Genomic DNA, 12,550 nt, shown 5'->3' on the forward strand with positions numbered 1-12,550 from the left:
TTTGTCCATCCCTCCGTCATGCTGCTTACCCATTATGTGAACTGTGAGTGTAAGGCTACTTCTGTTAAGGTGGGAGGATGATATGTCCCCCTGGGCACCCTCTTTCCTGGGACCCTGTTTCTCCCAGGCCTCTTAAAGGATGGAAAAGGCAGTGTTTGCTTTCTCGGATGTGCCCCTTCTGTGCCTGCCTGCCCTGCACATGCTCAGGCTCAGAACCTTGTCCTAAACCTTTCTGTGGGGTGAGGGGCAGTCAAGTCTACCTGCCCCTGGTTGTGTAAGCCTTGGGGATGGTTACTTAACAGGCCCTGGGGCTGATCCCAGAGGGCCACGGGGCAGGAGCCGACCCTCTCGGAGATTTTGTCTTGGCTCACGTTTGTCATCCTTCCGTGTCAGCAGCACTTCACACTTGTCAGCCCAGAAGAAAAGGGGAGGGGGTTTTAATGTAGACATCAGGCCTTAAGCTTTCCCCTACTTCTCAGGTTTGCAGCATTTAACTGTTTGCCTCAGAGCATTTAGGTCCATCCTGAAGGGAGAAGCCACGAGGAATCATCTGGTCCTGGTCTGAGCAGCTCGTTTAATCAGTTGAGTCACCAAATGTTGGGCTTGCTGTCTATACGACTCATGCAGTGTTGGTGTCAGTGCAGGAAGCTTCTCCTGGCAATAAGGGGCCTCAGTTTCCCTGTTAGTGAAAGGAACACGTCAGACTGGATAACCTCTCAGATCCCTTCCATCTAAACGATTCTACGAAGAGTGGGTTCCGGGCCTGAGCTGGGGTGGTGTGAGCTGATCAGACCCGGGCATTGGGACTAACAGCTCCACACTGAATAGCTTGTTTTTTCCAAGAAGAAGATGTGGTGGGGAGGGGCCTACAAGATTCATGGTCCACCCAAAGGAGGGGAAGCCTGAGCTGTGCTTTGGTGGGTTGTCTTTTGGGCTAAAGCATGGTGGTAGTAAAGTGCCCCAAGGTACCAGATGGGGCTTATGGGATAGGTTAGGCTTTCATTCAGAGAGATGACATTGGCCCCTAAGAACCGATGAAATGCAATGCATCAATTAGATGTCCAGCCGGCTAGAAAGCAGCAAGCTGGTGAGCTTGCCTGTCCCTTCCAGAAAGAATCCATCATAGTTGAATCGTAAAGCCTTCTCCGGCTAAACAATTAGTGCATGCAAATAAAGTGACTTTTAGACTCTCCCCACCCAGTTATTTGCTGCTTCTGTCAGTGATCGGTGGAGCCTGCCTGAGCAGGGACACAGAGGGATGGTGACAGGAAAGGTGGGCCACCAGGATGTCTAGACCTGACTTAGTCTTTACCTGTTGATTACAGCTAAATTCATCAACTTGACCTATGAGCCCTTAATGGGGTTGTCATAGGTCTTTTAAGATGTGGATTAATGAACCTTTTAAAGTGTTACTGAATCCCAGATGACATGGGCATGTCTCGCTTTTTCCCAGAAACTAAACTCCTAGTGGGTTTTGTGACTATTTGAAATTCACACAACCAGAGCAAAGCTTTCATTCTTGACAGGCTCATAGGGTCTGCGAATGGCAAGCAATGCATCTTGTGTGAGCATATTAATCTCCCAGCATTGTGTATTTTAGCTCCTCATGACTAACTGGTAAGGTTTGGAATAAAAATGAGTTCAGAGAAACCATCTTCATTAAGTTACTTTTGAAAATGTTGATGTAATTATGATAGAATGATTTTTAGGTCATGTATCATACTGCTGTTGCCCAAAGCCAGATTACGTAGTAAAACGTTACTCCCATCCCTGATGTTTAGTTTTTAGTTCACAGTTCTCTCTCACTTTTGTTTTTGCTTTTTTTCCCCCTCTGGCATGAAAATATGCAGTCAAGAATGAATTCTCCCTTTTCAATTTTATCTTGTCTTAAACCACTTCTTTTCTGGAAGATCTCTAAAGCTGAGCTCTTCCTCACCATACATATAATAGCTTCCTGTTAATATATATTTTAGGTGCCTTAGATTTGGTGTGGAGAACAGGAGGGGTATGTATCACCAATGAGAAACCACAGTGAGACGTTTCCCTTGTCGGCATCCCATTTCTAACTCGGGAGTCCAGACCATGAGCTCTTTTGATCATAGCTGACATGCCCAGTAATGTGAGAACCCAGTTCGAGGGCTGTGACATCTGTGCAACAGTGAGGATGTACGCAGGTACCTAGGGGAGTGTAGAGGAAAAGAATGTCCTCCAGAGGCCAGGATACCTGGGACTTATTCCTGACTCTGTTGTTAGTTGGCTTTCTGACCTTAGATAAGTGATTCCCATTCTCTGGGTTTCAATTTACATATATGCAAGGAGTGTGTGTGTCTGCGTGCGTGTGTGTATATTAGTACCAGATGACCCCCTCTGACTCTAAGCTCCATGAGTCCTCAGCGTTTGCATGCAGCTGGTTATTAATAGCTCCGGAATGCTCCGTACTTTAAGTTACATAACATTTTCAATTAGACATCCATAGAAACAGTAAGGAACCAGTCATTATAAAAGATGCTACTTATTACCCAAAGCGGGGACCCTACCCTGAATGTGTGACGATAGGACTTTCATCTTAAAGGCCGTTGTGCCAGCTTCCCCATCAGAGCTCCTTGCATGTGGAGTCTCAGCGCACATCTGAGAGGGCTAGAATGAGCCAGGACCCTCTCTGGGGTCCGTGTGGCAGGAGCTGCAGGAGACGTTATATAATCTGGGTCAATGGGGTAGGAAGAGCATGACGTCCGATCTGCATCGCTCGAGGTCCAGGGGCCTGGGAGGTTTCGCCTCAGTCTCAGGCTGTTCCTGGAAGGTTAGGAGGGAAAGTATGTAATTACTGCTTGCAGTTGTTTTGAAAATGGAAAGTACTTTAATTAGAACCTTGAACTCAGCGGAAGCTGAAATCTGGTGAGAAGTTCGTGGATTTGGCAGTGGTGTTTTTGCCGGCTTCTCTGGGCAGGCTTCCTCCTAACGCTTTAAGTAGTGTGTTGTGTGGGGTAGGTTTCCTAGCGAAGCTGCAGTCGCTGTCAGATAAAGAGACTGGCGAGGGGGTGGTGGGAGGAAGGAACCACCAGCCCTTACACATTTTGTCCTCAGGACTCTGCAGAGTAGATGTCATTCACCCCCTGTTCTAGATGAGGCACGCGGGCTCAGAGAGCTGAGGTGTGTCACTCAGACTCACACAATTATTGAATGGCAGAACCAAGCGTAATTTCAAATACGCTCTGCTAGAGTTTATTGCCCCGCGCCACTTCCTTTCTACTGTTGCTGTAGTGTGCCTGGCAACCAAATTGTGTCCTTCATCCCGAATTTCTAAATAACACCATAGCGCCGAGAAAGCAGGCAGAAGATTTGATGTGGGTAACGTATCGGGGTGATGTGGCTACTGAGGGACTTCAGAATTCACCAGGATTTTTGTCAGCACGTTGTAGTTCTTTTAACTCTCTGTCAAATGTGTTAGATTCCAGAGATGCTCAGAAACAACCCCAAAATGGCTAGTGTTGGTAGTTCTTCGAGGGAAGCTGAAATAACTTCTCTTGGTCCCATGGCACCCTGGGGTTCAGTGGGAAGTGAGCACAAGCTGGCACGTGGGGTGTTTTGCAAGGCGTGCTAGCCTCCACCTTTGGAAATGGACCTCACATCAAAGTTATGTAACAGAAGCTGTTGGAAGGAGCATGACTCCTCCTCCAGGAGGCCATACGGGTTAATCCTCCCCAAAACAACACACTAGAGAGGGAAGTAGGAGGAACATATTCAGGAACTTAAAGGTTCACGTGGAGCTCTTAAGAATCTCCAGGACTCAGAAGGAAATGCAGGTTTTGAAGAACGTTTCAAGCCACTGAATGCGGATACTGTTACATCAGATATTTTGTGTGGCCTGAGGAAGTCCACCCACGTTAGTGTAGCTGCTGCTCGTCTTTGCTGATAGGCCCGTAGATCTAGATGGAATCATCCACACCTGGGACAGGAGATTCCAGAATCCCATCTGTAACATACAACACTGAAATCACCATTCTTACATTTTAGTAATGATACTCCAGCTGGTTCTCTTGGCTGGCAGTTTAAAACCATTCCAGGCCTGATGCTGGCCTTGCCATGTCATGTGAGCGATGATGTCTTAACAAACAGGACCCTCCCTCCAACCCGCTTGGGTTGCTGAACCACTTATGTGCCAAGAGCTTCAAGTTTTGTGATAGGTTATTAATGAGAAAAAGGAGACAGAATGAGTTGGAAAACTCAATTGTGATTCATCTGTCGGCTGTAGGATACCAAAACATCCTAGGAGCCCGCACGGTTTTTTCATTTGGTAAATTAGAAATAACATTGCATATCCCCAGTGAGACCGACAGAGTCTGTACCTTTTGCCTCCAAATTTTGAGAGAACAGACGCCAGGGAGCTTCAGCTCTGGGCCCGATTTCTAGTACACGTGGCTATTAAAGAGCAGAAAATGCGCAAGTAGCTCTCCAGAGCTGTCAGATGGTAAGCGAGAAGGCAGTGAAGTCCGTGGCCTCTGATTCGTGAATGTTCTGAACAGTTATTTGGGACACAATTAGGAGAAATGGTTTAATGTCCGTTTCCAGCATTGAGAATCACAGAATCAATTCACTAAATAATTTTAGATGTTTTTGTGCTTTCTTCATGTGTGGCTTGTGACAACTATAGGTGAGACTTCACACGGGGTTAAAAAGCTATACCTTCACCAGCCCTCCTGGTGGACTGAGTGGTGTGTCTTATTTGCTGGGCTCAATGCTTTGGCGGATCGAGCATTGCTGAAGCCTGAATCACAAGGTCAGATGGCAGTGTTGGGGAGGGTCGATGTGTTCCCAGCTGGTTCAGTTTCTTGATAATCTGCGACGAGCTGTTGCCTGTACCTCATTTAGCATCCCAAAGCAAAAGAGCAAGTAAGGAACGCCCAGGGTCTGGTGTTTTTCCATCATCCCGGGTTTCTCAGCCTGTATCTGCTAATACAGTCTGGAATCCTGACCGACACACAGCTACATTCTGCCACAGATAAACCTTTCAAGTTTATATTGGCCTTGACATGACCCCCCGAAGGAGTCTTGATTCCTTTTAATTCAGAAAATGGATGATAATGATCATCATCTTCTTTTAAATATCAATATTGACAAGTCTTACATTGTTAAATAAAGTGAATGTGTCCTGGGAGCATAACGCGCAATCTTAAAATGATTTATGAATGCCTACAGTTCCCGTTAACTTGCTGAGAGGGCTCTATTGAATACTTCTAGAAGAGTAAGCCCAGCTTTGCAACACTAAAATCTGAAGGTGGCAATGGAAGCGCGCACCCTGTGTTCTCCATACGTCAAGCAGGAGTGGAAAAGTACACTTGGTTTCTAACAGGGAAGACTGAGACTTTCTTTAATCAGTTGTACCATCGAGATCAACATTGCCTCAGTCTGAAACTTCCCTGTAGATGCTGAGGCTGCATCTGCGCGAGGGCTGGTTGTCCTCAGGCCTGCTCTGGGACCTCCCTGTGGAGTATGATGGCACTCAGGCATGGTGCCATCTCCTCCATCAGGGATGTGCCTCCCTGTGGTCCTGCCTGATTGCTGGGATCCGCCTCCATCATTCTCCCATCAGGCAGGTGTTGATTGTCAACAGTTTAACAAAAATGTATTGACCGCCAGCTCTGTTCTCGACACTGCCTAGCACTGGGGCTACAGTGGTGGACAGAAGACAGCTGTGGTGTGTCCATGCATGGCTCCTGTTCCCTAGACCTGCGCACCCTTCCCTGCCCTTTAGGGACCCATCCAACATCTGGAGGACTTGGCTACTGCCGCGGGACAAGGTCAGTTGGGGCAGCCCAGCTGTAGTCAGGGGGTCTGCTTGTCAGCCCTGCATTCTCTTTTGCTCACCTGGGTGCCTGGGGACAAGCCACTGCCCTACTCTGGCCCTCCACTGGTTTCCCTGGTTGTAATGCAGGGATTAGGGCACTGCAGGGTTTTTTCCAAGTGTAATCTGAGGACTCCTTCCATGAAGGCACCCAGTGAACTTACTAAAATGCAGATTCCTGGGCCCTGTTGCAGAATCAGAACCTCTGAGGGTGGGGGCCCAGAATCTGCATTTTTAACACCCTCCCAGGTAATTCTCATCTCAGGCACAATGAAGTTGGAGAAGCACTGATTCTCACTGTAGCCTATTGCTAATACCCCTTCCTGCTCCAAAGTACTCAGAATGTGGCCCCTCCCACGCTGGCCACTCCACCTCCCCCCACTGCCATGTCCCTCCAGCCCTCCTGTCTCTCCTAACCACCATTTCTGCTTCCCCTCTGCCCTCTACAGTTTGTTTTCCAGCAGGCACCCAGAGGGAACCTTCTAAAGGATCGTGACTCTCCTCTGCTTAGAGCTCTCTGGTGCTCCCTGTATGCTCCTGGAGCGGTGAGCAGTGACTCTCAGAAGACCTCCAGGTCCTGCACAGTCTGGCCCTGGGCCTGACTTTCTCTCCTACTACGCGCTGTCTGCTTCTCACCTTCTAGCCACACTGGCTTCCATGCCGCTGCCAAAACCCACACAGCTGCCAGGTGTTCGCTCCCTGAGGGCCCACAGGACCCGGGGACTGAGGAGACAGGGTGCTTGGGGAGTGGGGAAGAGCCCTGAGGAGTTGCTTCTTTCTGTCGCACCACCGCTTTGGAAACCCGTTCAGATGGATGCTCTGAGCTCACTGAGGCCAATGTGTTTCCAGGCTCTCCGCTGTAGTACAAGTTGATTTAGAAGTGGCCATTTAATTCTGGGCACCGTATTATAGGGTGACTCATCGCTGGTCTGGATTGTCAAAGTGGGTCTAGAAATCTCTTTCAGAGGAAGTTTCTAGAACTAGGCTGCACCGCCCCCCGCCCCCCCACCCCAGGCTGGGCTGTTCCTTCAGCCTCCTCTAATCCCAGTGGCCCTGCCTCCTTTTCTTCCTTCCACAAACATTCACAGAGCACTGGCGGCATCCAGGCGCCATCCTGGGCCCCGCCCCACGTGGAGGCTCGGCAGCTCGGGAGGAGCAGAATCCGCTTGGTTTCATCTTTGACTCCCGCTCTTGCTTTCATGCAGATGGAACGCTGACGTTTGGACACTATTCCTCTGGCCTTTTTTATCTTCTCTTGCCAAGGAAGAGGAGCTCTGGCCTGTTTATCAGGAGTAGCTCCCGGAGCCTGGCTTAAGCAAACCACACTCAGAAATATCGACTGCCCAGTGAGAAGGAGGGAGAGGTGGACCAGCTCGTAAGATTTACCTTCAGGGCGAGCTGAGTGCATAACTGGGTACAGATATATAAGACGTGACGAGTCTTGTGGACGGGGGCTAGTTTGCGTCTCCTTGAAGCCAGCCTGCCTGGCAGTGTACCAACACGAGAAAGGCCTTGAAAACTTTAGACCTTTCCGGGCTCAGTCTGCTGTAGACACTTCTTGGACCTTAGGGAAGGAAGCATTTCACTCTTAGCATTGCTCGTCTTGCGGATTTCTGCGGTGCACATGTTGACCGAGCCTTTCTGGAGAGGCCCTTGGGCAGGGTGGTGTGGGAGATGAAGGTGAACAGGATGTTCCCTGTCTTTAACAGACTCAGAGACCACTGGGGAAACGTGTTCTGTAACTACCTGTAGCTAATTAGAGCGGTCAGCGTGCCCTGAGAAGGCAGAGGCGGGGAAGATGGGTTTGGATGGAGGAGGTTGGGAGCGTTTGACATGAGCCTTGAGAGATGAGTAGGAGTCTCTCAGGCAGAGACGAGGAGAAAGGCGTTCCAGGTGGGAAGGAAAGGATGAGCGGAGGCCGGACTGTCGGGAACAGGTGAGCAGGTGGCGGTGTATGGCTGTAGCGTTGGGCCACGGAAGTGCAGTGTGTCAGCCCTGTCCTGATGGGAGTGGGTCTTGAATGCCAGGTTAAGGAGTATTCCATGTCTTATAAGTGATGGGGAGCCATGGGAGGTGTATGAGTGAGGGTGTGGGTTTTAAAAAGATAGCTGGTGGTCCTTTGTCATGCTCCCCTTGTAACTTCTCTATTATAGAGAAGATGTGCAAAATGTTCTAGACGTACTGTGCGGGAATGAGGATGCTTGAGGTGTGACCTCCAGGCCCTGTTTCTGTGATTGTGCTGTCTTCACTTGTCTGTATTTGTTGAGTGATCCTCCAGGCACGGCTGCCCTGACCCCAGCTCCACCCACCCAGCTGGGGCTTGGAGGGAAAGCGAGGTAGCCGCTGGCTCCAGCACTTGCTGCCCAGCCATTGTGGACTCCGGCCAACAGGAAATGGAGTGGGCAGTGTCCCAGCCTGATTCACCGAGCCGTGGGTCTCCCTGCGCCTCTGCAAACGCATTCAGGCTGCTCCTGTCCTAAAAACAATGCTCCCAGACCTAAATCCACAGCTGAGAGAATCCAGGGCATGCATTCGCCGGCCAGCTTCCCTGAGCTTCCCCCAGCAGCGGGCTTAATGGGCGGGAAAGGGGGCCGCTGTCGGGAACCGAAGTGCGTGCCACTCTGTGATCATTTGCTTTGCAGTCAACATGCTCAGCAGGGTGGACAACCTAAGGAAGAATGTCCCACAGGTCACTAGTGGTTATGTCACCTCTGTCTTCCACCTCCACCTTCTCATTGCTAAGGGGAAGAGAGGAGGGGGAAAAAAAAAGCACGTTGCACAGGCCAGTGGGCAATTCTTAGCTGTTTCTGGGGAGTCTGGCCCTGGCAAAGAGCCTTCTTCAGGGCAGGCTGGCTGCCAAATTATGCCAAGGGCAAAGCGTCCCAGGCTGTTTGAAGAGCTGCTGCCTGCTGGAGAGTTCGCCGCACCAGGACATGGGCCTGGGAAAGGAATGCTGCTCTCCTCTCTCATTGGCCCCATTTTTAGGTCAACAAACCAAGGCCCAGAGAGCTGAAGCGCCTGGCCCAAGGTTGCACAGTGGGCTTGTAGCCGAGCGGGGCATCAAGTCATTCTGGAATCAGTCATGATCGTTGAGGCTGGCCCATGCCCAGTGTTGGCAGAAGTCCATGTGGAAATGGACAGTTTGTACTCACACTGCCTTGCCACCAACCAGGCGTAGAGGCTGTGGCTTTCTCCTTGTTCCTTTGGTTTTCCTCTTGGAAGCCAGGCTAAGAGCCAGGGTCCTGAACAACCGGAGTTGGAGAAGGCTGGGCATGATCTCTACATCTCTGGTCCTTTTGTCACTCCTTCGGTTTCTGAAGCTTGTGTGGATGTTTAATGCAGGGAGAGAGCAATATCAGAGCAAATTAGAATGGTTCTCAGAATCTAGGCATGGAAAGAAATGAGGCTGAGGGCTCTGGAGCTCTGGATTTCACAAAAAGCCCCATCAGCTGTCCAGGAAAGCCTGTCATCCCAGCTCTCAAAGATCCTTGTATGTACCCGAGTTTAGCCCATGTCCACCGACTGCATCATCATCGGTGTCTCTGCCTCTTTCTCTCAACTGTCTGTTCCCTGGATCTCAGCACCAAGGACAGAGCTTGCTTAGCACCTGGAGTTTCTCCGGGCTTGTAAGTGGCTGAGTGAGGGGCACAGTGTAGAAGGGACTTGGTCCACGGTAACCCAGTCGAGCTTCTGGAGCGACCTGGCTTTCCTGCCTGTTTTTCACCTTATCAAGTGGCTTCTCCCAAATGCATGAGAGGCTGATGGCAGTTCTGCTGGCTGACTTCAAAAACAGTAAAACCTTCAAGGCTTTATTAGGCAGATATATAAATACAGTTCCCCTTCATAAAATGCATCTGTCACAGCCCTGCCGAACGAGAAGGAATTGTTTGCAAACTTTCCCGTGTTATTACCCCCAAACTTGGTAAATATATGTACTAGATAAATAATCTCGGGTGCCCCATACGTCATTGCAGTTTGGGACAGGAGTAATCTACCTGCTGGCAAATTTCATGTGTCACCACCTTATTGACTCATTTGAATGAAAGAGGAGAGCAGAGCTATAAAACCATCCTCGTGAAGTAGGAGACTAAGTGTTTTGGAAACCGTGTGGGTGTCCCACGGGTAGGCAGGGTGATTATTATGATGACGCTTTGAGCCTCTGACCTCAGTCCCCCTTGTTTTTCTGGTCAAGGACCTAGCATCTCCCAGACTGGAATGGCAGTTCTTCAAGCTTTTGGGTACCGTTCCAGCTGCTTCCAGGGGGTGTCCGTGTTTTATTTGAAGCCGTTCTCAGAGTCAGACCATGGAGCGTCTAACTCACTGTGTGACTCTTGGACAATTTGCTTTAGCCGTGCGAGCCCTGTTTTCTCTCTCCACAATGGCTATAATCAAAACAATTAATGATAATCGTAGCTTTTATATACTGGGTGCTTACTCTGGGTGGAAACTCTGTGCTAAATATATTCCATGGACTAGGGCATGTAATCTGAGCAGCAGCTCGATAAAGTAGTTACTTTTATTATTCCCATTTTACAGATGAGGAAACTAAGGCTTCGAGAGTATTTATTGCTGCATATAAAACACCTCCAGATAGTGGCTTTGAACACCAATCATCCTTTATTTTGCTCACGAGTCCAGGGGCTGCCGGGGCTCAGGTAGGTGGTTCATGCTGGAGGTCTCATGTGAGATCACAGTCAGACGGTGGCTGGGTTGGAATCATCTGGAAGGCTTCCTCACTCACGTCTGGCACAGCCTGGGGATGTGGGGAGGCTGGCACAGCTGGGGTTTGTCAGATCTCTGTGGGCCTCCCCATGTGGCCTCTCTGGCATGGCGGGCCAGGCTGGTGACTTCCTACCTTGGGGCTCAGGGATCCAGGGTGCATGTCCCAAGAAAGAGCGAGCCAGTGGGAGTCTGCCTGTATCTCCTTCTATGGCCAAGCCTCAGAAATCACACAGTGTCAATTCTGGCATATTCTGTGTCTCCGAAGCAAGTCATTAAGGCCACCCACGTTTGAGGGGAGGGCATTGACACTCCATCTTTGGATGGGAGGAGCATTGAAGTGTTTGCAGTGCATTTTAAGCCACCACGTAGAGCTTAGGTGCCTTGCACAGGTGGACGTTTCGAGGCAGTAGAGTGGGATATGGCACAGGCGATCGGTTGGTGCAGACCTGCTTCAGCCACCTCTCCCACCTGCCCTTTCCTCCTCGCGCTTCCCTTCCCTGCACCCAGGGCCATGTGCCCACTGTCTTGGGCCCTGAGCCCTTTGGCTTCCATGGGCCCTTCCTCTGCAAAAAAAGTATCAAAAATTACATCTTACGACTGAGTTGATATAAAGATGAATATTTTCATATTATGTATTAAAACATTTTCTTCTAAGTAAAAGTTCATTTTTTTTCTTCTGACTTTAAAAAAAATGGAACCGTTTTCCTGGGCCCTGGGCCCTGGGCCTGCTGCATCTGATGGAGAAGTCAGGCCTGCCAGCACCTCCCCTCAGCTCCCTCCCCTCTCTGCACTGCTTCACCCTTTATTCTGGTCCCGACTTTGCAGGCCAGTCTCCTCTGCTGGACTGTGAACCCCCAGGTCCCTGTCTGTACCCCTGGGCTAGTACGGAAACTGGGAACAGAACGTTCCCGGTGACTCTGGGCGTCCTCTCTCTCCAGGCCTCACCATCTGCTACCTCCCTCTCCATCTCTCGACTTTGGCTTCTCTTCCTGCTCTTCTGAGCACAGTCACACCCCAGAATGGCAACCTCAGCCCTACATCTGCGTGACCTCACTACTCACTCTGTCTTCTTAGGGGCCTAGATTCCCAGGGGAGAAGCCGAGTGGCCTGGATCGGGTGAGGGCCCTCTGGTCTAAACAGCTGTGGCTGGGCCCTGGGGTCTCGTGGTAGGGAGAGCTGCCTCCCCCCGACGGTAGCGGGGACGGTTCCCTGGGGCCAGCGTGCAGGGGAGAAAGACCTGGCACCCTCGCTGCACCTGGCCTCAAACCCGTTCCTGATTCCGGGTTGTGGTTGCCAGCCTTTCGATGGACATGGGTGAGAAAGCTGTTTAATCGAGGACTTGGCATGAGATTGCCACATTTTAATCTGCCCTCTTTTATCACCATCATAGGATAAATAATAAGAAAAATAGGAAGACCTTAATATTAGAATTTTTAAAAATTATTCTTAATTTATTTAATTAAGTTTAATTAAGTAACCTATCAACGTGTATTGTTCTTAGATTTTCTAATTTTTCCGAAGGCACCTAAGACCATGGTCAGAGACCTGATCTGGTCTGTGGACCCTTATTGGGGACCCACGGGCGTTAAGGATGCCCCAGAGGTCTCTTAACAATGATAAAGGACACGGACAGCAGCAGGAAGAGCTGGCACGTGCTGGCACTAGGCCCAGGGTCCGAGGTGCACTGTTGAATCCTAGGTCTCCTAAAGGCCACCGTTACTGCTTCTGCCTTAGAAGGTGGAGATGACGAGGCTCCGGGAGGTCACGTGCCTTGTCCAAGGGGCCACGGATAGCAGGAGAAGTGGGATTTGATTCCAGGTTGTTGACTCCTAAAAAACGGTCCTTTTTGGTGAGGGAGATGGTGGGGACCCGTCTACAGCAGAGGCAAGCCTGTGGGATGGGTGTGCTAATGGCAGAATGCACAAGCTGGTCAGAGACTAACGGAGGGATTCGGGAAATTTCCCCGAAGAAGTGTTGACTCAGGCC

At 50.1% G+C, this 12,550-nt stretch overlaps 1 protein-coding gene across 2 annotated transcripts in view; it reads left to right on the plus strand.

The window, feature by feature from the left end:
- Positions 1-12,550, plus strand: part of TUNAR (transmembrane neural differentiation associated intracellular calcium regulator) — a 46,775-nt gene that overhangs the window by 1,721 nt on the left and 32,504 nt on the right. The window contains exon 3 of one of the 2 annotated variants that reach the window (XM_070592865.1): positions 10,379-10,497. The exons of the other annotated variant lie outside the window; for it this stretch is intronic. Coding sequence (XP_070448966.1) covers positions 10,379-10,497 — 119 coding nt within the window. The remainder of the gene's footprint in view (positions 1-10,378; positions 10,498-12,550) is intronic. 2 annotated transcript variants of the gene reach the window in all.

The sequence above is a fragment of the Equus przewalskii genome, chromosome 25 (assembly GCF_037783145.1).
Source record: "Equus przewalskii isolate Varuska chromosome 25, EquPr2, whole genome shotgun sequence".
NCBI lineage: Eukaryota > Metazoa > Chordata > Mammalia > Perissodactyla > Equidae > Equus > Equus przewalskii.